General features: G+C 45.2%; 3 protein-coding genes across 4 annotated transcripts in view; 1 reads left to right on the forward strand and 2 right to left on the reverse strand.

Annotated features, from left to right (window-relative positions):
* The first annotated feature begins 186 nt into the window (after positions 1-186).
* On the forward strand, positions 187-6,639 carry LOC111151551 (kelch like family member 10). The gene is made up of 5 exons (XM_022509615.1): positions 187-493; positions 3,694-4,183; positions 4,875-5,492; positions 5,807-5,956; positions 6,184-6,639. Exons 1-5 carry the CDS (start codon positions 300-302, stop codon positions 6,556-6,558), a joined length of 1,827 nt encoding a protein of 608 aa, XP_022365323.1. The 5' UTR covers positions 187-299; the 3' UTR covers positions 6,559-6,639.
* A 1,469-nt stretch (positions 6,640-8,108) lies between these two features.
* LOC111151724 (kelch like family member 11) lies at positions 8,109-18,045 on the reverse strand. The gene is made up of 2 exons (XM_022509888.1): positions 17,501-18,045; positions 8,109-12,255 (listed from the first exon to the last, which is right to left on the reverse strand). The coding sequence occupies exons 1-2, from the start codon at positions 18,043-18,045 to the stop codon at positions 10,674-10,676; spliced, it is 2,127 nt and encodes a 708-aa protein (XP_022365596.1). The 3' UTR covers positions 8,109-10,673.
* Positions 18,046-19,173: 1,128 nt separating this feature from the next.
* Positions 19,174-27,149, reverse strand: part of LOC111151216 (ATP citrate lyase) — a 42,469-nt gene continuing 34,493 nt past the window's right edge. For both annotated transcript variants that reach the window (XM_022509010.1, XM_022509011.1), the window contains exons 23-29: positions 24,939-25,093; positions 23,479-23,629; positions 23,135-23,278; positions 22,072-22,185; positions 21,404-21,486; positions 21,029-21,105; positions 19,174-20,157 (exon numbers count right to left, since the gene is read on the reverse strand). In XM_022509010.1, coding sequence (XP_022364718.1) covers positions 20,063-20,157; positions 21,029-21,105; positions 21,404-21,486; positions 22,072-22,185; positions 23,135-23,278; positions 23,479-23,629; positions 24,939-25,093 — 819 coding nt within the window. In that variant the 3' untranslated portion in view covers positions 19,174-20,062. The remainder of the gene's footprint in view (positions 20,158-21,028; positions 21,106-21,403; positions 21,487-22,071; positions 22,186-23,134; positions 23,279-23,478; positions 23,630-24,938; positions 25,094-27,149) is intronic.

Here is a 27,149-nt window from a genome sequence, read left to right on the forward strand (position 1 = left end):
TGGTGGTCACAGTCCTGCTCCAGATTCAAGGGCTTGGAAGGTGTGGGGTGGTCTTCAGCCTGAATGGTGGGGGAGGGGGGAAGGAAGGAGGACAGAGACAGGAGAGAGTTCCAGAACCTGAGGCCACAATCCTGAGAGTGATCTCACTGCGGGCCCAGGATTCTGGAACTTGGGCTGCCTGATGGGCCCTATATGAAAGATGTAGTAGGGAAAAGGAGCGACAGCAGGCTAAAGGGGCCCCCCACAACCCTCCCCAACACCCTAGGAGAGCAGCCTCTCTCCGCTGGTCCCAGGGTGCCATGGAGATGGAGAGCGCGGCGGCCTCCACACGTTTCCACCAGCCTCACATGGAGAGGAAGATGAGTGCGATGACCTGTGAGATCTTCAACGAGCTTAGGCTAGAGGGCAAGCTCTGCGACGTGGTCATCAAGGTCAATGGCTTTGAGTTCAATGCCCACAAGAACATCCTCTGTAGCTGCAGTTCCTACTTTAGGTATAACAGGGTTGCAAAACTAAGCCAAAGGGGGACTTGGGCTCATTCTGAGACATTTTGGTTCATTTCATGTATCCCACCCCATCATCTTAAGTTAGGGACGCTGTCAAAATTCTGGGCTCCCCTAGCCTGGCTCCTTTGTCTTCTGAAGAGGCACGACTAGGGCCGGAGCCGCCTCTCTGCTTTCCAACTGGATTTCAGCCAACTCTTAGTGGGCCAGGTGCTTTTTTCCTTTGATTCTCACCCAAACTAACCTTTGGGAAGGTTGGACCCCCATCCTGGATTTCCCACTTAAACCTAGAGGACAGTGCTGCCCACCCTTGTGCCCCCATCCCAGTAGAGACTATCTCAAACAGGGTGATGAATTGACAAGGATTGAGCAGATGGGAAGGAGGCTGCGGGAAGGCCCAAGGAAGTGTTTGTCAGAAGATAAAGGGAGTTTGGGCCATAAGCACTGGGACCCAGGAAGCGGCAGAGCTATTTTGTTCATGAGCTGAAAATGTGAGTGCTCAGTTCCAATGAACATGATACATGTGTTCCAACTGTTGCTAAAAACTCTCATTTCATCTAGACCTACAACAGGGTCTACAAAAGACCAGGTAGTGAATATTTTAAGCCTTACTGGCCATACAGCCTCTGTCACAATGACTGTCCTCTGCCTTTACAGTGGGAAAGCAGCCATAGACAATACTAAATGAGAGGGCATGGCCGTGTTCCAATAAAAATGATTTATGGATGCTGAAATTTGAATTTATTATAATTTCCAGGTGCTGCAAAACCTCCCCACTTAAAAATGTAAAAAATGGGTGTCTGGGTGGCTCAGTCAGTTAAGTGGTTAAACTTCTTGATTTCAGCTCAGGTCATGATCTCAGGGGCCTGAGATCAAGTCCCGTGTTGGGCTCCAAGTTAGGCATGGAGCCTGCTTAAGATTCTCTCCCTCTCCCTCTGTTCCTGCCCCCCAACCCCACCCCACCCCAACTCTCTCTCTTTAAAGAAAAATGGGGGGCTCCTGGGTGGCTCAGTGGGTTAAAGCCTCTGCCTTCGGCTCAGGTCATGATCCCAGGATCCTGGGATCAGGCCCCGCATAGGGCTCTCTGCTCAGCAGGGAGCCTGCTTCCCTTCCTCTCTCTCTGTCTGCCTCTCTCTGCCTACTTGTGATCTCTGTCAAATAAATAAATAAAATCTTTAAAAATAAATAAATAAATAATTTAAAAAATTTTTTAAAAAGTAGAAAACATTCTTAGCTTGTAGGTGGTACAAAAATAAGAGGTGGACCAAATCTGGCCCAGAGGCTGTAGGTTTGCAGACCCCTGCTCCAGGGAAGAATCTCATTTCCAAGCCCATATTCTCTTAAACCACCTGGAAAAAAAGAGGAAAAACTTGTCAGGGCAGTTTCTTCTGTCTTGTTGAACACCTAAAAAAGTATGTAGCTCTACAGTAGAAGCCCAATAAATAGTTCTGGAATAGCACACTGTCAATAATTATTTATTGAGTGCCTATTTTATGACAGGCACTATTGGGGTACTAGAAATGAAACACTGAGTAAAGAGATAAACATTTGTTTTCTCATGAAGTTTACCTTCTAGTAGGAGGAATAGGCATTCAATAAATAAAAAAATAGCAGATCGCAAGTGCTAGGTGGAAAAAAGGAAGGTAGGGAGATTTTATTTATTTTTAAGGATTTTATTTATGAGAGAGAGAGCACACACACAAGCGGGGTTGGGGGCAGGCAAAGGGAGAAGCAGACTCCCCTCTGAGCAGAGAGCCCTATGCAGGACTCAATCCCAGGACCCCGGGATCATGACCTGATCAGAAGGCAGATGCTTAACCAACTGAGCCACCCAGGCGCCCCAGGTAGGGAGATTTTAAATAGAAAGGTGGTGATTTTATATAGGATGGTTTGTTGACAAAGTGATATTTGAGCAAAGACTTTAAGGGGGATGTGGGAGTGAGATACGGAGATCTGCAGTGGGGAGCCTTCCAGGCAGAGACGACTGCAGGTACAAAAGGACCAAAAATGAAACACCTCTGGTGTATTCAAGGAAAGCAAGGCTGGTGGGACTGGAATGGAATGAGGGGGACAGTGGGAGGAAGTGGCCAGAGAGGTATTACTGGTCTAGATCTGAGGACTTTTGTACTCCCTGGCAAGCACTTTGTATTCTACTCTGAGCAAGAATGGATGTCAGCAGAAGGTTTTGGGTGGAAGGGTACATAAACTCATAAGGTGGTTGGGGTATGACTGTAAGCCCTGGCAGCATCAAGGGCAGAAGCAGGGGCATCCATTAGAGGGTTACTCCCAATCATCCAGGCTGGAGATGGTGGGGGCTTGGACCAAGGAGGTAGCAGTCAGAGGTGAGGAGTGATCAGATTCTGGGTGTGTGCTGGTTGAACGGTACTTATTAAAAGACCATCTGGCTCAGGGCGCCTGGGTGGCTCAGTGAGTTAGGCCTCTGCCTTCGGCTCAGGTCATGATTTCAGGGTCCTGGGATCGAGCCCCACATCGGGCTCTCTGCTCAGTGGGGAGCCTGCTTCCTCCTCTCTCTCTACCTGCCTCTCTGCTTACTTGTGATCTCTATCAAATAAATAAATAAAATCTTTAAAAAAAAAAAAAAAAAGACCATCTGGCTCAAGTTTAATTTTCTTTTTTTTTTTAAGATTTTATTTATTTATTTGACAGACAAAGACCACAAGTAGGCAGAGAGGCAGGCAGAGAGAGAGGAGGAAGCAGGCTCCCTGCCGAGCAGAGAGCCCAATGCGGGGCTCGATCCCAGGACCCCGGGATCATGACCTGAGCTGAAGGCAGAGGCTTTAACCCACTGAGCCACCCAGGCGCCCCTCAAGTTTAATTTTCTTAAGCCAGATTGAGATAGAAGACATCTAGGTCTTATTCCTGGCTCTAGGTCTTATTCCCGGCTCTAGATCCTAATTTTTCCACCCACAAAATAGGGAAAAGTTCTAGTTTTCATGAGGATAAGGAGAGTGACCAAAGTCAAAGTTCTTGGTAAGGTTCTCTTGCCCACTGTATAAGATGCAGAGTCTGCCCGCCCCCTCCCCTTCCTCACGCCAATTTATTTCTAACATACTCACTGTGCACTGTTTGGGCAATGTCCAAACTCTCCTCGACGAAAGACAGTGGGAGGAGAACCTGTTAAACTGGAGAGAAATATTTCAGTGGCTGCTAGTTTCTTTCTTTTTTCCAGAGCTTTGTTTACAAGTGGCTGGAACAACACTGAAAAGAAGGTATACAACATTCCTGGCATTTCCCCTGACATGATGAAGCTAATTATTGAATATGCATACACCCGGACCGTCCCTATCACACCGGACAATGTGGAGAAGCTGCTGGCTGCTGCAGACCAATTTAACATCATGGGTATTGTCAGGGGTTGCTGTGAGTTCCTCAAGTCGGAGCTGTGTTTGGATAACTGTATCGGCATCTGCAAGTTCACGGACTACTACTACTGTCCCGAGCTGAGGCAGAAGGCCTACATGTTTATACTGCACAACTTTGAGGAGATGGTGAAAGTCTCGGCCGAGTTTTTAGAGCTCTCAGTCACTGAACTGAAGGATATCATTGAGAAAGATGAGCTCAACGTCAAACAAGAAGATGCTGTATTTGAGGCCATTTTAAAATGGATTTCTCATGACCCCCAAAATAGGAAGCAGCATATTTCAGTTTTGCTTCCCAAGGTCAAGTTTAGTTATTTTTTGTGGGATGCTTAGTTGCTCATGTTTGGTTCATTTATCCCGGAGGGACTGTGCGAAGAGCCACATTTAGCTGTTCGGCAGATTCTGGGGCTGTATTCACATACACTTATATAGAAGGCTACTATTCTGTGGAATTTTGCAGGGTTTTTTTTTTCTTTCTTGACATTGCTAGCTTCTTCTACCTCATTTATATTCTTTGACCAAAGTTCTCCCTGGCAGTGGGGGAAGGAGATGGCAAGGCCTTCAAAAGAATTCTAAAGGGCCTTCCTTTCACCCATTTTTATTCTGTGAGTTTCCCCAAACCCCAGGTAGAAGTGGGATAGACACCAAACTGTATTATATACAATTACAGCCATTTGGTGCTAATCTGTGTTATTTTATACAGAGAAAACATAGATGTTCAATGACTGAACAACCACCACAGCTTTCTCTGGTCTGATAGTACTGCCCAGGAGCCCAGGAAGGGGCTAGCTCTGTGATCATTTGAGGTCCCTTCTATCTAGCTCATTCTCAGCATCCATATGTATACCACCTCCGCAAAACTGTGAGCTGTAAGTTTCAAACACAAAATATGACCCTGCTGCCACGCAAAGGCAGACTGTAAGCAGGGAGATATGGAGATGGGTTTTCCAGATAGCCTCACCTCATCTCACTTTCTGTATTTCTTTCTTAGGTTCGCCTGGCCCTAATGCATGCTGAGTACTTCATGAACAATGTGAAGATGAACGACTATGTCAAAGACAGTGAGGAATGCAAGCCAGTCATCATCAATGCCCTAAAGGCCATGTATGACCTCAACATGAATGGACCCTCTAATTCTGACTTTACCAACCCACTCACCAGGCCCCGCCTGCCCTATGCCATCCTATTTGCAATTGGTGGCTGGAGTGGTGGGAGCCCCACCAATGCCATTGAGGCATACGATGCTCGGGCAGACAGATGGGTGAATGTCACTTGTGAGGAAGAGAGTCCCCGTGCCTACCACGGGGCAGCCTATTTGAAAGGCTACGTTTATATCATTGGGGGGTTCGATAGTGTAGACTATTTCAATAGCGTTAAGCGTTTTGACCCGGTCAAGAAAACGTGGCATCAGGTGGCCCCGATGCACTCCCGACGTTGCTACGTCAGCGTGACAGTCCTCAGCAATTTTATTTACGCCATGGGAGGATTTGACGGCTATGTGCGTCTGAACACTGCTGAACGTTACGAGCCCGAGACCAACCAGTGGACGCTCATCGCCCCTATGCACGAGCAGAGGAGTGACGCGAGTGCCACAACACTCTACGGGAAGGTAGGACTGGGGGGGGGGCGGAGAACACGTCCAGAAGTAATGCTCTTCTTTGTTTTCGGGGGAGGGCGGGTGGAAAATAGAAGAGGCAACACTCACTTTGCAGGACTAACTCCGTCCTCAAACGACAAAGTGGCCCTTTGTAACTATCCTTTAACATTTTACTCATTAAAAAGCGATGTATGCACACACAGGAGAAAGAGTGATCGTACAGGCTGGCATCAGAAGGGTTCCCCTCATCACCGCCACATACACACCTTTTCTTTCCACTCCCCAGTGGGGACGATTTCAGTAACCTTGCGCCTTTCTCCACACAGGTCTACATATGTGGCGGTTTTAACGGAAACGAGTGTCTGTTCACAGCCGAAGTGTACAACACTGAGAGTAATCAGTGGACAGTTATAGCACCCATGAGAAGCAGGAGGAGTGGAATAGGCGTAATTGCTTATGGAGAGCATGTATATGCGGTGAGTTTATATCGTATCACACCAAAACGATAACCCTAGCTTTTTTGTTCGCAAATAGGTTTACACTGCTGGTAAGCATTTGAAAAGCATTTTTTCCCTGTGGAAAATAGTGGAAAGAGGGAGGTATGAAATCACTGGTTCCCCGCCCCCACCCCCAATGGTGGGCTCTTCCTCTGTGCACAGAAGCCATGGCTAACAGTCAACCGTGTTTCCCTTGCTGTCCATAGGTAGGTGGCTTTGATGGAGCAAATCGACTTAGGAGTGCAGAAGCCTACAGCCCAGTGGCTAATACTTGGCGCACAATCCCCACTATGTTTAATCCTCGTAGCAATTTTGGTATCGAGGTGGTAGACGACCTCTTATTTGTGGTGGGCGGCTTTAATGGCTTCACTACCACTTTTAATGTGGAGTGCTATGACGAAAAGACGGACGAGTGGTATGACGCCCATGACATGAGCATCTACCGCAGCGCTCTGAGCTGCTGTGTGGTGCCGGGTCTGGCCAACGTCGGGGAATATGCGGCTAGACGGGACAACTTCACAGGATTAGCACTGCGAGATGAAGTAAAGTACTCTGCTTCGACAAGTACCCTACCTGTATGAGCTTCTTCATTTAGCTAATAAAAAGTCTAAGCAATAAGAATTACTTCTTTTTTTAAATAAATACAGTGTTCAAACTTGTAAGAGTACTCGGAAATGTTCAACTTAAGGGAGCCAAGGGTTGGATGAACGAGGGAGTAAGAGGGAAGGAAGAAAGCATTTACAACCAACAGTGCATCATTAAAAAAGAAAAATCACACAGTGCAAACCAGCTCTAAAGAAATATGTTTATTTAAAACTTACATTGAGACAATTAATAGCTTCAACACAGAACAAGATAGATTTAGGAACATAAAACAAGCTATTTTACAATATAATGTCTCAAAGCATCCTAAATTCTACATCTCCTCTGACTTAAAGGGAGAGAGCCAAGATTATATTTTCAGTATACTGATAGCCCAAAAAACTCACGGTGTACCAACTTGAACTAAGTATGTATTTTACAAATAACTCAATGAGCCCTAGCACATGGATGATAATCTTCAAACATCAAGCAAACCTAATTTTTCACAAGTGCATTATTATGCAGGAGGATTAAGTTCACAACAAGTGCTCTACTGTATGTGCTTCAATGTCAGACATTCGTAGTGATGCTCAGAGAGTAAGACAAAAGCCCTACCAAGGTAATCAACAAAGCCATTATTTGGCTATCTAATTAAATTCCTTGAAGCAAGATGACTACTACATTATGTTACTGTTATTGTATTACTCACTCAACTATGAGCTGTTTTGTTTCCAATGACCAGAACACGTTATAATATAGGCATCATAACAGCAACAAAAATGGGACTATTCTCAAGAAAGCGACAAACCGGAGTGGTGGGCCGCGCCAAAATGTTTGAAAATTAAAGGAGAGACTGAACTGCTTCTCAAATATTCTACAGTTAAATGGCAACCTATAAATACCCTATTTTTCTAGTGAAGGCAGAGGCCTTGCTTCACAATTCTGTGGACTTTCAAAAGACAGGAAGTGTGGCCAATATGCCCTTTTTATTTAAGTTTAATTAGATGAAAGTACAAAAAAAAAGTCCCTTTAGTTATGCTTGTTAGGCCAAGTAACTAAAATAATACAATTTAGCTTGTCTACCTACAGAATAGTGTCTTATTAGAACAATATGAAGCAGAGAATGAAGTATTTAAAACACAGCACGTGCTACACTAGTCAAGAAGCAAAGAGGAAAAGAGTGTGCCCTAGAAACTGCCTTACCAGCAGCCTGAAGAGTTTAAAAAACAAAGCACACAAATCTTTGATAAACACTATCTTTCCAACTTCAAACCTCTGTTTTCTCTCTCTCTATATATAAAAGTCAGTATTTTAAAAGTTTTTGGTCCCAACAATACTATATAAAACTGAGTGACCAAAACAAAACTTCATCATGAAGTCAATGAATTGAGATTTGTTAGCAAAATATTTTTGAATTGGCATAGCAAAAGCAAAGTTGGATATCAAGATATACAAGATAAATCATGCAAACTGCAAGTGAGAGGTATTACTTAAACACTAAGCTCACGACTGACATTCTCAATACATACCACAGATTTGTTTTGTTAAAACCATGGTGGGGTAGGTATAGTTAAGGAATATCCATTCTAAGATAGAAGTAGCACTCAAAATTATATATAGGTATTACTTTTTGGTATAATCAATTCCTCTTTTTTCCTTCCACAAAACAAAAACAAAAGCAACAACGAGCACATAAGGTCTGCTGAATATGTGTTAAGCTGTCCTTTTTAAAGCTATATTTTTAACTGCTTAAATTACCAAACGCATTCTTTAAGTTTTCATCAAAAAGGAAACTTCTTTCCCCAAGAGCCATTTTAGGCTTGTGATCATAGTCAGAACCTTTCTAAATACTCTGGAAGTTATTTCCAGTTTAGATTCCAGAATGTCAGCCTTGAACAGATTTAAGCAAATCTGGTTTCCTTCCTTATTAACAAGTTAGTTAGGATATTTCAGAAACACAAGTTATTGATGTGAAGTCACACATGTGAATTCAAATCTGAAAATTAGAAATCCAGTTGTCAGGAAAACCTGCACACATCATGCAAGGAAGGACTTACCCCTTCTTTTCAGCCATGGCCTAGGCAGCCTGCTGAGTTAAAAAAACAACAGTTTCAATCAAGTGTTCAAAACCAGATTATACCTAAATCTTAGAGGAGTTAAAACTTGTCACATCCCCTGAAGAAAGACCACCCCCCAAATAACTTGGTAACAATGTCTCAGAAGACAACTCTGAGATAAGATCCAAAAACCTTAAATCACACCTTTTAGAGAGAAACTGCCACTGTAGTGAGCTACTAAATTATTTCACCACCACCAAGAAAAGGAAGCACTAGCTACCACAGTCTATCAGGGAGGAGAATATCACTCAGTGAGCTTCTCTGTCTCATTTGCACAGACCTCTTTCAACTCAGAATTAGCATTTCTCAGAAATGGCTTTTTTCAAAATAACTACAAATGGAAATTGATAAAGTGGTAGATGTGGCATAGGATAATATATCTTCATACAGAAATAAGACTTGAAGTTTACTACCCCACCCCAATTGAAATGAAATGGTTTTAAAGCGGATTTCCGACATATTTATTGACAAACTGTCCTAGGCAGGAATACTAATTTAGAAATGTCAGGGAAGTTCTTGGTATAGAGTCCAAGGGCTAAATATTAATAGTCTTGCAGCAAACTGAGAGCCAAAATTTCTGGTTGTGCTTTTTTTGATATTTGATACAATGAAGTTAATTATAACGGACTAGGGGAAAAAAAATCACTGCACTTGGAATTCAATACTTCTAGAACAGCATTCTGGAATGTCTAAGGAGACAGACATTCTGAAAGAAACAAGAAACATATAATGGACCCCTTTTGCAACACATTAGGGCAAGAGTCCTCTAAGCTAACTGAGTGCTAATTCATATAAAGCTTCGGAGTGCATTCGAGAATCGAAAAATGCATAAAATAAATAAAAGGTAACTAAAGCAATAGATTTTTAAGAGCCATAGTTGTGTACCTAAATTTGGTATTCCAGGGTCAAAGTTCCAATAAAAGTCTAGGGCAACTAGATAAAATAGGAGAACAACCAGGGTTGAGAAACAATAAGGCTTCTCTTTAACCAATTTCTCTAAATTGTCACTTCCTTCCCATTTTGGAAAACGTTTCTTTTAGAAAGGAATGAGGATTCTATACAATATACATCAGAGCAAAATTTAAAATTGAAGGCATTAAGTGTCGATTGTCATAGGCATTATTTACACTCAGTAATTTATCCTCAAATAAGCCTGCAACTCCTGAAGAAAGTGTTTAAATGTTTTAATGCCTTTCATTGCTCAGTCTATACGAACAATACTTTTCTTCTTCAAGAAACAAATTTCACATATATAACTTCCTCTGTATTAAACCAATCAGCTAAAGATCAATACTCTTGTCAACTACCATCATCTCAGAGCAATGGCTCCAAGTCTGTAACAGTTGCTGAAGAAATGAAAAATATTCAAAAAATAATGAGCCAATCACAAATTTCTCATCAGTCATCTCTTCTAGAAAGAAACAACAGAATTTCTAGATAAACACATACAACGAAACACCAATGCAAATATTCTGAAATCATCTTGCTGAAATATTGTGCTTTTCCCTTCAAATCTCAGTTCTCACTATTGCACACACCTCCTGCAGATGAGGGCTCAATGTATAAAATCTGCCCTTTTCAAAACCAGCCATTCAGGAAAAAAATCAAAAGGAATATCAAAGTAAATGTGCAAATAAACTGTTGCTTAAAGCATGTTCAAAACAGTAAGTCCCTAAGACAAAGGAGTTTTAACTTGTTGGCAGAAAAACAGCGAAGTGACTATCCCTGGTTTTTCCGCTTGTCATTAGTAAGATCTCATTTAGCTAGCACATCCTACACAAACCAAAGACAGAAAAAGACTACAAACCAACAAAAGTTATCACATACTAAATCGAGTTTCCCATTCTTCAGTTTTTTAACTATATTTCCTTTATATGGGGCAATAATCAGTTTAGGTAGAAAATAAGTTATCGACATACTTTTTCAAGTAACAGTCTGGGTCTCCTCAGCCTCACGAAACAGGTACAACTGTTTTCAAGCTGCACCTTTTAGAGAACCTAGCATTCGATCTGAGAGCTCGGCACTCGTCGCATGTTTAGGGCGTGCCGATGTATTTCTTGCATCTGTCTGATCCGGTCCTTCTGCCACATTAAGTTTTGAGGCATAGGATATCTCTGTGTGCCATGCAAGTACCGGTATGGGATTCTTATGTGGCAAGCCGTGGCTCTACAACGCGGCTGTGGCATGGGAGGAAGAAGCATCCACCGCTTTCTTTCTGCACAGTATCGATAGGCTTCCTTCCGATACTGCTTGTCAATATCATCACTGTTTTTCCAGCCTCCGATAATGAAAACGTCATCTTTGTAGTAGCAGATGGCTGCTCCTTCGATGCTTAGGACTTCTGGAGGTAAGCTTTCAAGGATCTCATCGGAAACTTGACTGGCAATTTTTCTTACTGCCTCTTCATTTTCTAAAGAATAACTCTTAGGACAGCATGATGCTGTCTGATAAAAGTTTGAATTGACCACAGACATTTGGAAAAAACAGTAATTGTCAATAAGTGGCAAAGATTCCACATCTTGCCACTGTCGAGTCTCTGTATCATAGCATGTAATCACAGCTTTTAGTCCATCTTCCGTGTCCCGGTCCACAGGAGTGCGGGCAGCGATGTACACAAACCGGTCTTCAATGGCTAGCGCTTTGACATCTCGAAGAATCTTTGGTGCAGACTCCAAGTTGTGCCATTTATCTAGCTCGGGATTATAAACAGTCACATCTTTAAAGCCAGGACTAAAGTTGCCATGTCCTCCAATGCTGTAGAGCTTCCCTTTGACTTCTGTTAAGCCAAAAGAATGCTTCCTTGTCATCAGACTACAAACATGTTCCCATGTATTCAAATTTGGGTTGTATCTTTCCACAGTTTTAGCAAACCCTGGCTCCATTGATCCAGCAACATACACATAGGACTCTGTTACTGCTACAGCATGTCCATCAAGGTGATTATGAATATGGGGCAGGTTTACCCATCTGTCCTCATCGACAAAATATCCCACACATTCACTTAAATAATCCCCTCCTTCTGACACGCCTCCAATAACCATGATCACGTCCATGTTTTGCCCATAGCGAGGTAATAATGAGACATGAGAGGCGGGGTGCTGGAAGGTACCAGATTGTATGTTTTCAGCCCTCAGAGCATGCCTCTCTACTGCATCGGCCACTAACTTGACGCAAACTTCATTATTGGCCACCAGCCTCTCTGGTTTGACATGCCGAGTAAGGTAAGTAGGTTTCATCTGGGACAATCTCAGCAACTTAAAAAGTTCTTCAAAGTATCTTTCTCTCTCTTCGGCATTTCTCTGAACCCACTTCAGAACTGTTTCAAAGAGAACCTCCTCGGAATCCACCGTAATTTCTAAGTCTGACAGCCAGTCTCGGATGAGATGGAAAGGTAAAGTATAAAATTCTTCATCCTGAATTACTTTGTGGAAATTTCTCCGTATCATATCGGCAGCTTTCAAAGCAAGTTGGCTCAAGGTATACATGTGAGCTAAGCTATGAATGGCCACACAATTGGAGAGATGAAGTTTTTTCTTGAGAAATTCTCCACAAAATTCTTTTAAACGAATTAAAAGGAACCTAAAAATCAAGAAAAAGAAATTTTCAAATGTGCATATTTTTTGTGGTTGCATTTTAAGAACATCTGAATTATACAAATTAAAATGGTAAGCTTTATCTCACTGTATGCCCAACATCTGAAAAAAAGGCAAAGCTCCCCAAATTAAAAAAGGATTATGCTGAAAAGTATATTTAAAAGCATAAAGTCATCTCTATATAGGATATACTTTAAATTATTTGTATTATATAGTTTATATATAATTATACATGATACATACAACACACACACAGTGGAGATTTCTTCATAATGTAAGGTTTCCTGAACATATCCTTCAATAAAGTACAACTGAAAAAAACAAATATATACAATTTCACTCATATGTAGGACTTGAGAAACAAAACAAACGTGCAGAGAGAGAAACCAAGAAACAGACTCCTTAACTATAGGGAACTGATGGTGGGGCACCAGAGTGGCTTGGTCATTAAGCATCTGCCTTCAGCTCAGGTCATGATCCCAGAATCCCGGGATCCTGGGATCAAGCCCCACATGGGGCTCCCTGCTCAGCAGGAAGCCTGCTTCTCCCCCCACTCCCCCTGCTTGTGTTCCCTCCCACTGTGTCTCTCTCTGTCAAATAAATAAATAAAATCTTTAAAAAAAAAAAAAAAAGAACAGATGGTTACTAAAGGGAAGGGGGAGGTTGAAATGGATGATGGGGATTGGGGAGTGCAGTTATCATGGTGAGCACTGGGTAACGTATAGAATTGTTGAATTACTGCTGTACACTTGAAACTAATATAACACTGTATTTAACTATACTGGAATTAAAATAAAAAACTTTTTTTATTTTAAAGATTTTATTTATTTATTTGACAGAGAGAGACAGTGAGGGAGGGAACACAAGAAGGGGGAGAGGGAGAAGCAGGCTTCCCATTGAGCTGGGAGCCTGATGCGGGGCTCGATCCCAGACCCCCAGACCTGAGCTGAAGGCAGACGCTTAATGACCGAGCCACCCAGGCACCCCTAAAATAAAAAACTTAACAAAAAATAAAATGCAATAGTCCCACGCTTTATTTTTATTGGCAAAGGCACAAATCCCAATCCCAATTTGTCTATGCCATTCCTGTCCTAATCTCTGGTCAATCACCTGCCTTTTCTTCAATGAGGCAGGGTCTCAGGGAAGATACTTTATTAGGCCTTGACTAAGTGGTACAGGAGCTGTGGCTCCTGGGGGACTATGTCTGCTCAAATATCAGAAGGAACAGCAGTGGAAGCCTCCTGTCAGAGATTTTAATCTCCTCTTCCCCAGTTTTCTCCTTGGGCAGCTGCCAATGGGGGTCGGGGGTTGTGCTGGGAGGGTGTGGCCTGAGCGGGGTTCTAAAGCGGGGGTGGGGGGGTGGGGGGGTGGCAAGGCAAACTCAAACAACAGTAACAAAGGTATGAAAGTGGTTTGGCATGCAGCTGAGGAGGAGCTGTGTGCTCACCTAAATTCACTGACACATACTCCCTTGCACAGGGTGTTTGGAAACACTGCTCTATGAAAACAACAGCTAGCATATACTAGGCATTTGCCATGTTCTGGGCAGTGTGCTGGACACTTCCTGTTATTTCCTTGAAAGGACCCTTGAAGGAAGGTATGATCAACAGTATATGGGTGGTAGGGAGAGGAATGTTGCCTCAGAGATGATGGGTAAGATTAGATGTGATGGTTGCAAGACACTTAGAACACTGTCTAACACCAGGCAGCTGCTAGAGCAGATGGAGAGAAGTTAAGAGTTTTAAGTAAACTGCCTGGAGCGTTCGCTCCTCACCTCCAATTCCCCTACAAAGCAGGGGCAAATTTGAAAAATAAGCCCACACAACAGACATAAACATAGCTTGAGTGATTCCAATGACCCTTCTCTACCCATTTTCATTCAACAAACCTCCCTCTTTCAGATCTATACCTGCCCCCATCCTTCCTCACCCTCTAATGAATGACCCAACCTTGGGCTTTGAGAAAACAGAAGCAATCAGGCAGACACTCCATCTCCCCACCACCCAATCTGCCTGCAGGTCTATCCTATAACTCTGCATTCCCAGTCCAACTTTTCCATTTTAAATACGGGTTCTGTCCCCTTCTTGGTTTTAAGGGCTTTGCTCTTGCAATTATTCCTCCAATTCTATAACATCAATTTCTCCTCTTCTTCTGATTCTTTTTTTTTTTTTTTTTTCAGCACACAAACAAGCTCAAATATCTCCTATCTTGGAGGGGGGGACCTCCCCTGACTCTTCCCCAAATATTTCCATGTGTATCATTATTCTGACCCTCTTTATAGGCTCTTGTTAATGCGATCAAGGACCTCTCTTATTGCCAAATCCAACAATCTATTATGGTTGACAGAGGTGACATGCCAGGCTACTCTCTCCTCTATACTCTGTTGAGACCCATCTCCTCTGCTGGTTCCTTAACATTTTGGAACCCCAGGATGCAATCTCTTTTTTTTAAAGATTTTATTTATTTAATTGACAGACAGAGATCACAAGTAGGCAGAGAGGCAGGCAGAGACAGCAGGCTCCCTGCTGAGCAGAGAGCCCGACGTGGGGCTCGATCCCAGGACTCTGAGATCATGACCCGAGCTGAAGGCAGAGGCTTTAACCCACTGAGCCACCCAGGCGCCCCTCTTTTTTTTTTTTAAGATTTTATTTATTGGGGCGCCTGGGTGGCTCAGTGGGTTAAAGCCTCTGCCTTCGGCTTGGGTCATGATCCCAGGGTCCTGGAATGGAGCCCCAAATCCCGCTCTCTGCTCAGCGGGGAGCCTGCTTCTTCCTCTCTCTCTGCCTGCCTCTCTGCCTACTTGTGATCTCTGTCTCTGTCAAATAAATAAATAAAATATTTTTTTTTTAAAGATCACAAGTAGGCAGAGAGGCAGGCAGAGAGGAGGAAGCAGGCTCCCCACTGAGCAGAGAGCCTGACATCCCAGGACCCTGGGATCATGACCTGAGCTGAAGGCAGAGGCTTAACCCACTGAGCCACCCAGGTGGCTGCCAGGACTCAGTCTTGCCCCTTCTCTGTCTATACTCTCTCCCTACGTAATTTCATCCAGTTCCATGGCTTTAATTACCATCTATATGCCATATTCCTCCCAATCCCTAGCTCCAAATGTTCTTATATCCATCCACCTGCCTCCTCAGACACTCCCTGGGCCAAAACCAAACTCCTCATCTTCCTCCCAAACTTGCTTTCCTACATTCTTCCACGTCTAAATAAATAAATAAATAAATAACCCTATCTTACCAATTGCTTGGATCAAAAAAACTAGCAGTCTTTTCCCTTATACTCTACATCAAACACATCAGCAAATGGTCCCTTCTACCTTCAAAACGTATCTGGAATTGAAGCGCTAATCACCTTTACTTTTTTTTGATTCAAGCCTCTACCACCATCCCAACCTCCTAATCTCTCTGCTTCTGCCCCAGGAACCCCATCCTTTTTTCAACATGGCAGATTCTTCAAATCAGACTGCATTGTTCCTCTGTCCCCAAAGCAAAATTCTTCAAATCAGACTGCATCATTCCTTTGCCCCCAAACCTTTCCATCTCCTACTCATTCAGAGTAAGAACTCCTTTCGCAAGCTGCAAGCCCTCTGGAACCCAAGCTCCATGGAAACTAGACCCATCCCCATCACCACCCTGAGGGGCCTCTCCCACGCGCCTCCACCTGCATCTATCTGATGGAGCCACACTGGCCTGCTATTCTCTAACATCCAGATAAGCTCCATCTCATGGTCTTTCCAACCTGTGTTCCCTACCTAAAACACTCTTCACCTCATCCCCTTCAGTTCTTTGCAAAATGCCTTCTTCATTAGACATTCTCTATGTATTAAAAAACACAGTTCCTCTCCACCAGCACTTTCTTTCTTTCTTTTTTTTTTTTTTAAATTTTATTTATTTGACAGAGAGATCACAAGTAGGCAGAAAGGCAGGCAGAGAGAGAGGGGGAAGCCGGCTCCCCGCCAAGCAAAGAGCCCGATGTGGGGCTCGATCCCAGGACCCGGAGACAATGACCTGAGCCGAAGAGAGGCTTAACCCACTGAGCCACCCAGGCGCCCCTCCACCAGCACTTTCTATATGCCCTTACCATGCTGTACTTTTCATTAAAGCTGTAACAATCATCTGACATGGTATCTACTTTATTATTATTTTTTTAAGATTTTATTTATTTGACAGGCAGAAATCACAAGTAGGCAGAGAGGCAAGCAGAGAGAGAGAGAGGAGGAAGCAGGCTCCCTGCTGAGCAGAGAGCCTGATGGGGCTCGATCCCAGGACCCTGGATCATGACCTGAGCGGAAGGCAGAGGCTCAAACCACTGAGCCACCCAGGTGTCCCCTGCTATCTACTTTACTTACTTATTGTCCATCTACTAAGGTAAGTGCAGCGAGGAAAGGGGCTTTTGTCTGTTTTGTTCACCACTGAATTTCCAGCACCGGAGAACCCAGTGTCTGATCTGATGCTTAACAGGCACTCAATAGGTACTTGTTAAAATAATGTACCTGTAACACAATACTGCCAAAACAGACTCCTCCACAACTCTAAAAATGGCATTCACCTGCCTCCTAACCATTCTCTGAAACATCCATTCCTACCCCTCACAGTCCATTTCTCACAGCAGCAGAATCGGCCTTTATAATAATTAAATCAGGAGATTTCTTCACCCAGCTTCCCATCGCACAGTAAAAAAATCAAACTTCTTATTTCAATGTGTTTCACACACCCTTCACAGACTAGATCCAGCTCCGCTGGATATTTCCTTTAGTTCTTTAAGCCAAACCGGGTCCTGCCAGAAGGCCTTTGCGCTATCTGCCTGGAATGTCCATTTCCCATCTTTGCACGGTAGGGCTTGTCATTTGGAGGTCGGTTTTAATGTCACCTCCTCAGAAAGGTCTTTCCTCAACCCAAGCACTATCCTTTCATCCTTTTTAAATGTCAACACAGCACTGATCACACGCAGACTTTCTTTTTCATTGCCTTTGTCCCTCCACCTGGAATCTGAGCTCCCTAAGAGCAGGGCGCCCTCGTCAGACCGGCCGCTGCATCCTCAGTACCCCGTGCAGCGGCTACCCAACAGCACACAGCTGGCGCTCAATAAGTATCAAACAAATGCATTTGCTCGGGGCTCCCTCCGGTCGAAACCCGTAAGCACTGCCTCCCCGGTCCCCTCCCTGGATGCGACCCTGAGGTGGGGGACATCTCCACCTCCCGGCGCGAGGCCCTCCGCATCCCGCCTACCTGTCGGCCAACTCCAGCACCTCGTGCACACTGCCCGTGCTGACGCGGATGCGCCCGGTGTACATGTATTCGATAACGGCTTCCACCGTGTCGGGCTCGGGCCCCGGCTCCGAGCTCCACTTGCGCATCTCCACCCGGCCCGAGCGGGACTCCGAGAACTGGCCCGAGAGTAGGGGCGTGAAGTACTCAGTGGCAGCAGCCAGCACCGAGCGGTGGGCCCGGAACTCGCGGCCTCCAGCGCCGCCAAAGCACAAGGTAATGTCGCAGAAGAGGCCCTGGCGCCTCTGCTCGTTCTGCCTCCAAGACAGCTCCGAGCAGTGAGAGCTGCATTCGAAATCCTCGGCCTCCGGGCCCGGATCGCCCCCGCTCGCCTCCATTGCAGATATGCCGGGCCCAGACCCGAAGTCCACCGTGCCGCTGCCTCGGACTTCGGCGGCCAGCCCTGCCGAACCGGCGGCGGCCGTCTCCATGCTCTCCATCTCCAGCACCTGAAGAGATGCGGCTGCTGCGGCCGCTGCGGCCGCAGCCACCGCCGCCGCCGCCATCTTGACGCCGCCGCGCCCGACCTCCGCAGTCTCGGAACGATCCAGCCGTTCTGGTGCGACACAGAGGGATTCTGGGAATAAATAGTGGGCGCGGGGCGGAGCCGGGCGCCCGTGGCGTGCGCACGCGCGGCCGCGCCCGCCGGGAGCCGTCCCACCTTGGAGAGGGCTCAACGGTGCTGCTCCCCCAGACATCTCACACGCGAGTCTCAGTGGGAGGGTGGCTCGTCTCCTGCCTCTTAGAGTGGCATGCTCTTCGTGGTCATTACGTACCAAAAGCCACCCTCGATCATCAACCCGTGGTTAGTGTCTCGGGTGGCAACAGTGAACTTCTACTTTAAATTTTTTAAAATGAATTTAGATTTAAAATGAATTTGAAGTAAACGTTACCGAGACCCAGCTAAGCAGATGAGGGTGAGCAAGTTACTTAGTATCTCTGATCCAATTTATCTTCTATAAAAATGGGATAGTATCTATGTTGGGAGATGGGTGTGAGGATTGAATGAAATGATTGTGTTTTACGTAGTAATCCATAGTTACTGTTGCATACATACTTGTTAAAAAGATGAATAGAAGCCACTTCAGGGGGTTAAGCAAGGGAGTGGCTCAATCAGATGAGTGTTTTAAGATATCACGAAATAATGAAAAAGTGGCACTAGGGGCACTAGTTAGACCAGATATGGATGGATCAGAGTGATAATGAAAGGATAAACCCATAGGAGGTGGCAACCAGAGAAGTGGAGGAAAGGATGACTCTCTTTGCCTTGAGTATCTGGGAAGAGCTTTGGTTCCTCTTCACTGAGAAAGGGAGAGGTACAGATTTAGGGGAGAAGATAGGGTTTTTGTTTTGTTTTTAAATTTCATATTCACTTTTTTTTTTTTTTAGTAATTTCTACACCTGGGCTTGAACTCACAACCCTGAGATTAAGTCCCATGCTCCACTGACTGAGTCAGCCAGGAACCCCCTTAAGGGGTTTTCTTTGAAGCTAATGTTTTGATTAGTTCTTTCTTTCTGTGTCTATGTGTGTGTATGTATGAAGAGGTGGATGAACATTTTTAAAAATGACATGTAGAAAACTGTATAGTTCAAAGGAATACAGAAGGAAGGATATGGAGGACATGAGTCAGTAGTGTGTCTTCATTGTTACTGATAGTTTATTGAAACCAAACTGGTAATATAGAGAAGAGACAGAGGTGGCAGCTGCCAGAATCTTGGTGAATTACAGATGCCAATGGGCTGGAGATGAGTCCTTGAACCCACACTTCAGTAACAGACCGATAAAACAACTGCATAAATACAGAGAACGAAAGACACAAGACATTTCACAGCTTTTCGCTTGGCATTTGTTTTAAACATACGTATGTTACAACTTTACATTTTAAATTACCACTCCACGTATTTTTTGACAATGGCTAAGGATGCAATGGTCCCATCCCGCTGACATAAGCAGAGTTTGGTCTGCAATGTACATTTCAGTGAGATACCAAACAAACCCTTAACACGTAACACATAAAAAGATCTTTAAAAATCAGATTAACACAATGCTCTTCGGGTTATATGAGGAAGAAAGGGAAGTGGAAAAATAAGACATTAGGGATACTTTCAACTGACGGTATCTTGATGTCTTAAAAGTTTCATTCCCTTCCTCCAAGGGGGAAAATTTTTTTTTTTTTAGCTAATGGAAAAAAGAAAGCAACATCATAACACCTTACAATGAGGAAAAACACGATCCTTACACAGTGCTTAGATGCTTCCATGTAATAAATACAGCATGTAGCAGAGCAAAAGTCACAATTTATTGGCTTGGTTTTTATTTCTATGCTTATAAAAAAAATACTAAGCTTCTTTGTGTGGACTGAACAGTGCTAGCCTGTGGCTGTCTTCAGTGCCTGTACACCATGGCTGTTGACATTCCAGGCCCATCCTAGAGCAAGCTCCCGTGCCAGCTGTCTGCACACTGTTTGTTTCCCAGGGGAGGAGTTCTTGTCTTCACTTTACAGCAACAGGGTTCCTGGTTCATTACATGCTCATGTGTTCCGGAAGAACATATGAAATATCATCCCACGGGTGACGATAGAGCCCCTGCTTCAGCCTCTTCTGATCGAGATAGTGTCCTGAAATATGGAGCAAAGGCATCTTTTTTTTTTTTGAAGATTTATTTATTTATTTATTCAACAGAGAGAGACAGTGAGAGAGGGAACACAAGCGGAGGGAGTGGGAGTGGGAGAGGGAGAAGCAGGCTTCCCGCCGAGCAGAGAGCCTGATTCTGGGCTGGATCCCAGGACCCTGGGATCAGGATCTGGGACTAAGGCCTGAGCCACCCAGGTGCCCCAGGCATCTTTTGATTAAGAGTTGCTGAGTCTGTTAAAAGTTTGGCAATGGGGAGAGGATAAGGACAAGAAATCTTCCTAATACCAAAAAAAAAAAAAGAGGAAGTAAATCCAGATCCACTGCATAAGTGGATGGCAGCCTGGGTAAAAGGCAACGGTTAGATTTCATTCTGTTTTCCTGGACTAGCAGTCAGTCCTGTCCGAGAACAAAGGAACAAAGAATAAGGGGAAGTTAAAGTAAGAAAGGAAGGATTAGGAACAATGATGGAGATAATGTGACTCGTAGAAACTTGCCAGATAGGTAAGTGTTATAGCTGAACCATGGGGGGAACCAAACCAAACTGAATTTTTCTTCTTCTCTTTTTTTTTTTTCCCCAGTATTTTATTTATTTGAGAGTGAGCGAGAGCAAGAGAGAGAGAGAGGGCGAGCATAGCACAAGAGCACGAATGGTGGGGCAGGGCAGAGGGAGAGGGAGAAGCAGACTTTGTGTTGAGTGGGGAGTCCACGAAGGCTTGGATTTCAAGGACCCTGGGATCATGATCTGAGCTGAAGGCAGACGCTTAACCCACTAAGCCACCCAGGTGCCCCCAAATTGAATTCTTTTTTTTTCCCCCAAAACTGAATTCTCAATAACAGCAACAACTACCAACTCACCAATGAAGCCCATACTCCTTCCCAGCACAAAGATGCCATTGAGGGCTCCAATGTCAATATATTCATCAGCTTCCTCCCTGTAACACACAATCAACCTGTGGTTTTAAAATGGCTCACATGACCGCCCTCCTCCCCACAGGCAGTACAACTTCTGCCCTCAAACGAGACACTAGCTCTCTCTGGTTTCAAAGCAGACAAAGGGTGCTCTGGGTGGTAAGAGTAGAAATAATTTTTGTTTTCTTTATGCCTCTCCATATTTTCGAATGTATTCTCTGTAATTAGTATTCACGTCTTTTAGAACTGGAAGGAAAAAAAAAAAAGAGCTGGTAGGAAACAGCAGTTTCCTACAGGCATCAGTAATTGTTAAGAGCTCACCGGGTAAAGGACCCACAGTTTCTAAGCATGTCTACAAACGCAACGCCGATGAAACCGTCTACGTTCAGGATAAGATTTGGTTTCTGGGAAGACAAAAAATTCAAAGCACTTATTATTTCTCATTTTCTCTTGGTAAATTTCCACAATTACTACTACTAACCTAACTACAGATCCTGACCACAATTTACAAACCTCCCACCAAAACATCCCAGCTGGTTAGGAGAGGAAGTGTCAGTTTAACTCCCAATGTCTAGCAGAGGACCCAACACCTCGCTGAAACGGGATACGTATCTGCTGAACTTAGCAGTGCAACAGAAATAGAATTTCCCAGAAAACCAGGTTTGATTTTTGGCTGCACAATCAAAATGTAGGCTGGCTAGGGACGCCTGGGTGGCTCAGTTGGTTAAGCAGCTGCCTTCGGCTCAGGTCATGATCCCAGCGTCCTGGGATCGAGTCCCACATCGGACTCCTTGCTCATCAGGGAGCCTGCTTCTTCCTCTGCCTCTGCCTGCCATTCTGTCTGCCTGTGCTTGCTCTCTCTCCCTCTCTCTCTTTGACAAATAAATAAAATCTTTAAAAAAAAAAAAAATGTAGGCTGGCTCTTGTTTTCCCCCAAGTAATGCACCCACAGGCTATGATTTGGGAATTAGGGACATTTTCTCTTTTACCTTTGAGGTGGTAATCTTCTCGACTTCCAGCGCATAGTCAAGCAGAGGGGTGGCAGGGAAGTGCTGTTTGACGTAATCCTTGAGGATCTGCACACGCATGTCTGGGTTGTTTATCTAGAAAGTGACCCAAAGTTACAGAGGAACCTACCCTGATACAGCTATTAAGAGACATGTCTGGGCTCCCGCCACAGACGAACACAAATGACTATATCACAATCGGAAGGTGAGTTTCAGGGACCTGACCCACGTGTTGGATTCCATGTAGCACAGGTGATGACACTGCTATGGGGCTTAAGGTTTCTAAAGTCTATTATGTACCAACAAGGAACTGAGACCTGGAGATGTTAACTGCATTTGCCATAGGCCGCGGCCTCTGTTTAAGCAGCAGGGGGCTGGCGCTCATCTACTCTCCCACCGAAAGTCTTCGGTTCTGGCCACTAACCATGCTGCCCACTAATCAGCAGCCTCATCAAGCTGTGACAAAGTTCAGCGGAGTTCTTTTTTCAACTGGCAAGCACTTACTGGTGTGGGGCAGCAGAGCACCCCTGCAATTTTAAGGAAAGCCCTGGACCTGCCATGCTTGGGGCCACACCATCTACTAAGAGACCCAGGCTAAGCAATAACTGATCAGCGTTCAGGCACCGGCCGACTCCCAATACTACAGTGACCTCCAGCTCCCAAGTAGAAGGCGCTGCTCCAGTCCACAGTGCAGGGCCTCTTTCGGAGACAGTCAGAACCCTGCTGCCACATTCAGGCTTTTGGGTTGTTCCCTTTCTGGAGTCCATACTTAGCTAGCATGTCTCTTTGCTAAGGGAGGAGGTCACTGTGGCTGCAAAGCCTGGGTGGAATGTTCCTCAGAAAGGAACAGTGTCTCTGATCCTCATGCAAAGCTGTTTAAGGGCATTCTGTATTATAATGGAAAAATAGCTGTCTTATCATTGACAGCTGTCAACACAGCCAAAGCTGTGCAGGTTATGAGTCAGGAGCCTGGGTGTTCCCTGCTAGAACAATGCTGTCCCGTCACCATCCACCTGCAGATTCGTCCTTAAGAGTCACAACTTACTGATTTCACTCGGTGACCGATGCCCATGATCAGCTTTCCTTCCTTCTTCATCTTGTTCACAAACTCCATGGGAATAATACCACTGTCAAAGGCTTTACTGAACATCTTGGCAGCAGCATCCAGGGCACCCCCAAACCGGTCCCCCTGTAGGACAAGCAAGCCCACGTTGCCCTGAGCTGGAAGAGCCTCCTTCAGCATCGCAGACCAATCTGGCATGCCCCAAACTGCCCTGCCATGTGGTTTGACACTCCAAGGCTCCTTCGAGGACCCCACGGCGGCCAAGTGCATGTTGCCAAAGGCACATGTCCCCTGCAGTTCTCACCTCCCAGGATGCCAGTACTCACAATAGTGAGCAGCCCCGAGGTGAGGCTGGAAACCAGGTCCTTCCCAGCCCGAGCACAGATGATGGTGTTGTGAGCCCCAGACACGGCTGGCCCGTGATCCGCTGTCACCATCAGGCACATCTCAATGAACTGGCAGGCATATTTGGGCAACCTAGAGGGGGAGGAAAGGGGCACTAAGAGGAGGGTCAGAACAGAGGCGAGTAGTTGAACAGGAGCTACACTGACCTGAAGAGCCAAGCTCCTACTTGCTCCCATCCTCCCTCAATAAGTTCAAGGAGGTTAGCAACTTCCCAACCCACATCTAATACTGTATCATGCAATCCTACAGCAAAACCTGCAGATTCTTGAGCATCTCCTAACTTGTTGATTAAAAAAAAAAAAAATCTTTAAAAGCAGTATTTGTTAATTCATTTGAGAGAGAGCGCCAAGCACAAGCATGGGGTCAGGGGAGGGACAGAGGGAGAGGAAGAAGCAGACTCCCTGCTAAACAGGGAGCCCAACGCCAGTCTTGATCCCAGGACCCCAGAACCCCAGGACCCCAGGATCATGACCTGAGCTGAAGGCAGAGGCTTTTAACTGACTGAGCCACCCAGGTGCCCTGCAAATACTGCTTTTAAAACAGAGTTAGCCGCCATGGTTTGAAAATTCTTCTTTAGGCACTGGCTTTCAGCGTTGAGTTACTGCCAGAGAATGTAACCTGTATTTGTGGCATCCCTCTATGTGCCAGAGGGAGAAGTGAGACTACTGTCCCCTTCCCAGGGTAGGACGCCCCGGAGGTCTGCAGGGTTCAACCCCCCCTCTGATTAAGAATGCAGTCTGGAGATGCAAGAGCAGACAGGGAAACCCGCTCAGGTGTTACAACCTGTGAACTCCTCCCAGGAAGGGCCTAGAGCTGGACCAAGATCCATCTCTGCAGCTTAGGGCATGACATAAACCAAGACTTTGACCTGGCCTTCTGCCCAGTGCCACCCCAAACCAGGACTCTGTGAATCAGGTACTCACTGGCCCCTTGCCCCACTGTCAGGCCCAGGGGAGGGCTAAGTTTGGGAGTTGCAGAGACACCCATTTTTTCTAACAGGCTGATAAGAGAGGACCCAGTACGAGGTACTTCATGCCTGTTTAGGAACTCCGTGAGGCCTGCATTCTCTGACTTACCAGAGCCATCCAGACCTTTCTCTCAAGAGGCCTACATTTACTCTGTCTCATTTCTTTAAAAGCACCAAGGGACTGATCCAAGATCCCTGATGAGGTCATTGCTTTCTACTTCTTAGTTGAGACTGGCCTTTCTGTCCTTGGAAGACCTAGGGACAGCTGGTATCTCTTTCCTCTGGCCTTGCAATTGATCTGTGGCCATGAAGATTGATCCTGGACATATTCCCTAAGGCTGCTCACCCCCACTCCCTGGTCAGAGGAAAATCCTTGACTCTGAGTCACAGATGGCAGGACCCTGCACACCTCACCTTCTCTGGAACCACAGGAGGCCAAGGACCCCACCAATGCCCATCTCTTCCTTGAAGACTTCAGTGATGGGCATGCCTGCGTAGATGAGCTCCTGTCCTCGCTCGTCACAGATGCTGGTCATGAATGAGGCAGGTTTGCGGATTAAGCCCAGCTCCTGAGCAGAGACAGGGGAAGGGGAGAGCAGCACAATGTGACCACAGAACTCACGTCTCAGGTAGGTCTTAAATTCTGACTGCCAAGTAGCAACCCTCAGACCAACTCATCCCAAGAAAGAAATACAAAAGCCCTTTTATTATCTGGTTTGGGTTGTAGAAAATAGGAGTGCCATGCCCAGGGCACCCACAACTCCTATCCACAGGTTCCTTTTTCACCCCACAAATGTGTCCTAAGGAGAGGAGAGGAAGCTCAGAAACCAACCCAAGGCCACTGGCTAAGAAATGCAAGAATGACTCTAAAGGGGAATGTTTCTAACATTCTACATTCGGCTGCCAACCCCCCACCAAAATGGGAGGAGGCACGTGGCTGTGTGAAAAAGGGATCCCCTCAAGCTGTCCTTCAGCCAGGGAAAGGGACTGGGTTGAACTCCTAGCTTCCAGAGCTGGGGCACATTGGGGCATCATTGCCAACTCTACCTAGGCCCATTTCTCCAGTTATCCCCTATCAATTTTAAGATTTAAAAAAGTTTTTTTTCTTGGAATTTTTAAATAATATATGTGTGTTCCAAGCCCGGAGCACACATTCTGCAATCTCAGTACTAAGCACTACAGAAAAGGGCCCTATTGATTTTAATTTAAAAATGCCTTTCCGTCTTAATGTTTGTCAGTTTAATGGACATCTATCTGGCCTTTCTTTCTCTACTTTTGTTCATATACGAAAACACATGGAGAATACAAAACACTGTTTTGGTATACATACATTTTTCTCATAATCATGACATACTGTCCCATAATACTCTTATTTACTCAATGAACTTGAGCTCCATGAAAGTCGGTGCAAACATAGATCTAGTTCATTCCTTTAGCTGCTATACAGTATCACATCATCATATGACAAAACCACAATTTGGGCCATTCTTCCACTGATAACCATTAACTGGAAATTTTTTTTTTAATTTTTTACAGATTTATTTATTTGATAGAGACAGTGAGAGAGGAAACATGAGCAGGGGGAACAGCAGGCAGAGGGAGAGGGAGAGGCAGGCTCCCCACTGAGCAGGGAGTCCGAAGAGGGATTCGATCCCAGAACCCTGGGATCATGACCTGAGCCAAAAGCAGATGCTTAACTGAGCCACCCAGGTGCCCTAACTCGAAAAATCTTGAACACAGTTGTGTGAAGGCATAAGCGTTTCCCTGAAGTAGCTTTGAGATATGGAATCGCTATCCAATCAGGTGTGAGCACTCTTTGTTTTTGTTGTTTTGATAGTAATCTCCACACCCAACAGCGGGCTTGAAGTCATGACCCCAAGATCAAGAATCACATGCTCCACTGACAGAGCCAGCCAGGTGCCCCAGGGGTGAGCACTTTTTTATTTTTATTTTTTTTTAAGTTTTAATTTTCTTAATTTGAGAGAGAGAGAGCAAGTGCACGAGCAGGAGGGAGGGGCAGAGGGAGAGGGAGAAGCGGGCTATGGGACTTGATTCCAGGACTCCGGGATTATGACCTGAGCTGAAGGCAGACACTTAACCAACCAAGCCAGCCAGGAGCCCCAGGGGCCAGTACTTTTAAATCTGGTATTACCCAACTGCCTTTCAGAAGGGTTGTGCCCGGTTCCAGCCCCCCCACTAACAGATAAATGCACCAGTCTCCCTATACCCACACAGACACAACATACTATCAAAGAATTTTTTTCTTTGTTGACCCAAAAGGGGCAGTTTTTGCTTTGGCTCCTTTTAATGAGTGAGGTTAAGCATTTATTTTTTCATGTTGAAAGGCCATTTCCTACTCATTTTTCCTACTGGTCTTTTAAAAACTGATTTCAGAGAGTTCCTGTGTCTTAAGAACATTAGCTTTTCATCTCTGTGGCTGAGATGAGCAGGCAGAGTAGATAGACTCCCTGCTTCACCCTGACGCCCCTTCGATCAAGTGTAAACAACTCTAGGGGACGTTGCCTCTTTTCAGCCTGTTTCCAGGCCAGGCCACGTGGCTGGTGGGACAGACACCCTGCCTTTCGCCCTCTTGGGCCCTGAACTGGTCAGAAGTGGCTAGCTCAC

Source organism: Enhydra lutris, unplaced genomic scaffold, assembly GCF_002288905.1.
Source record: "Enhydra lutris kenyoni isolate GAN:26980312 unplaced genomic scaffold, ASM228890v2 scaffoldscaffold26, whole genome shotgun sequence".
NCBI lineage: Eukaryota > Metazoa > Chordata > Mammalia > Carnivora > Mustelidae > Enhydra > Enhydra lutris.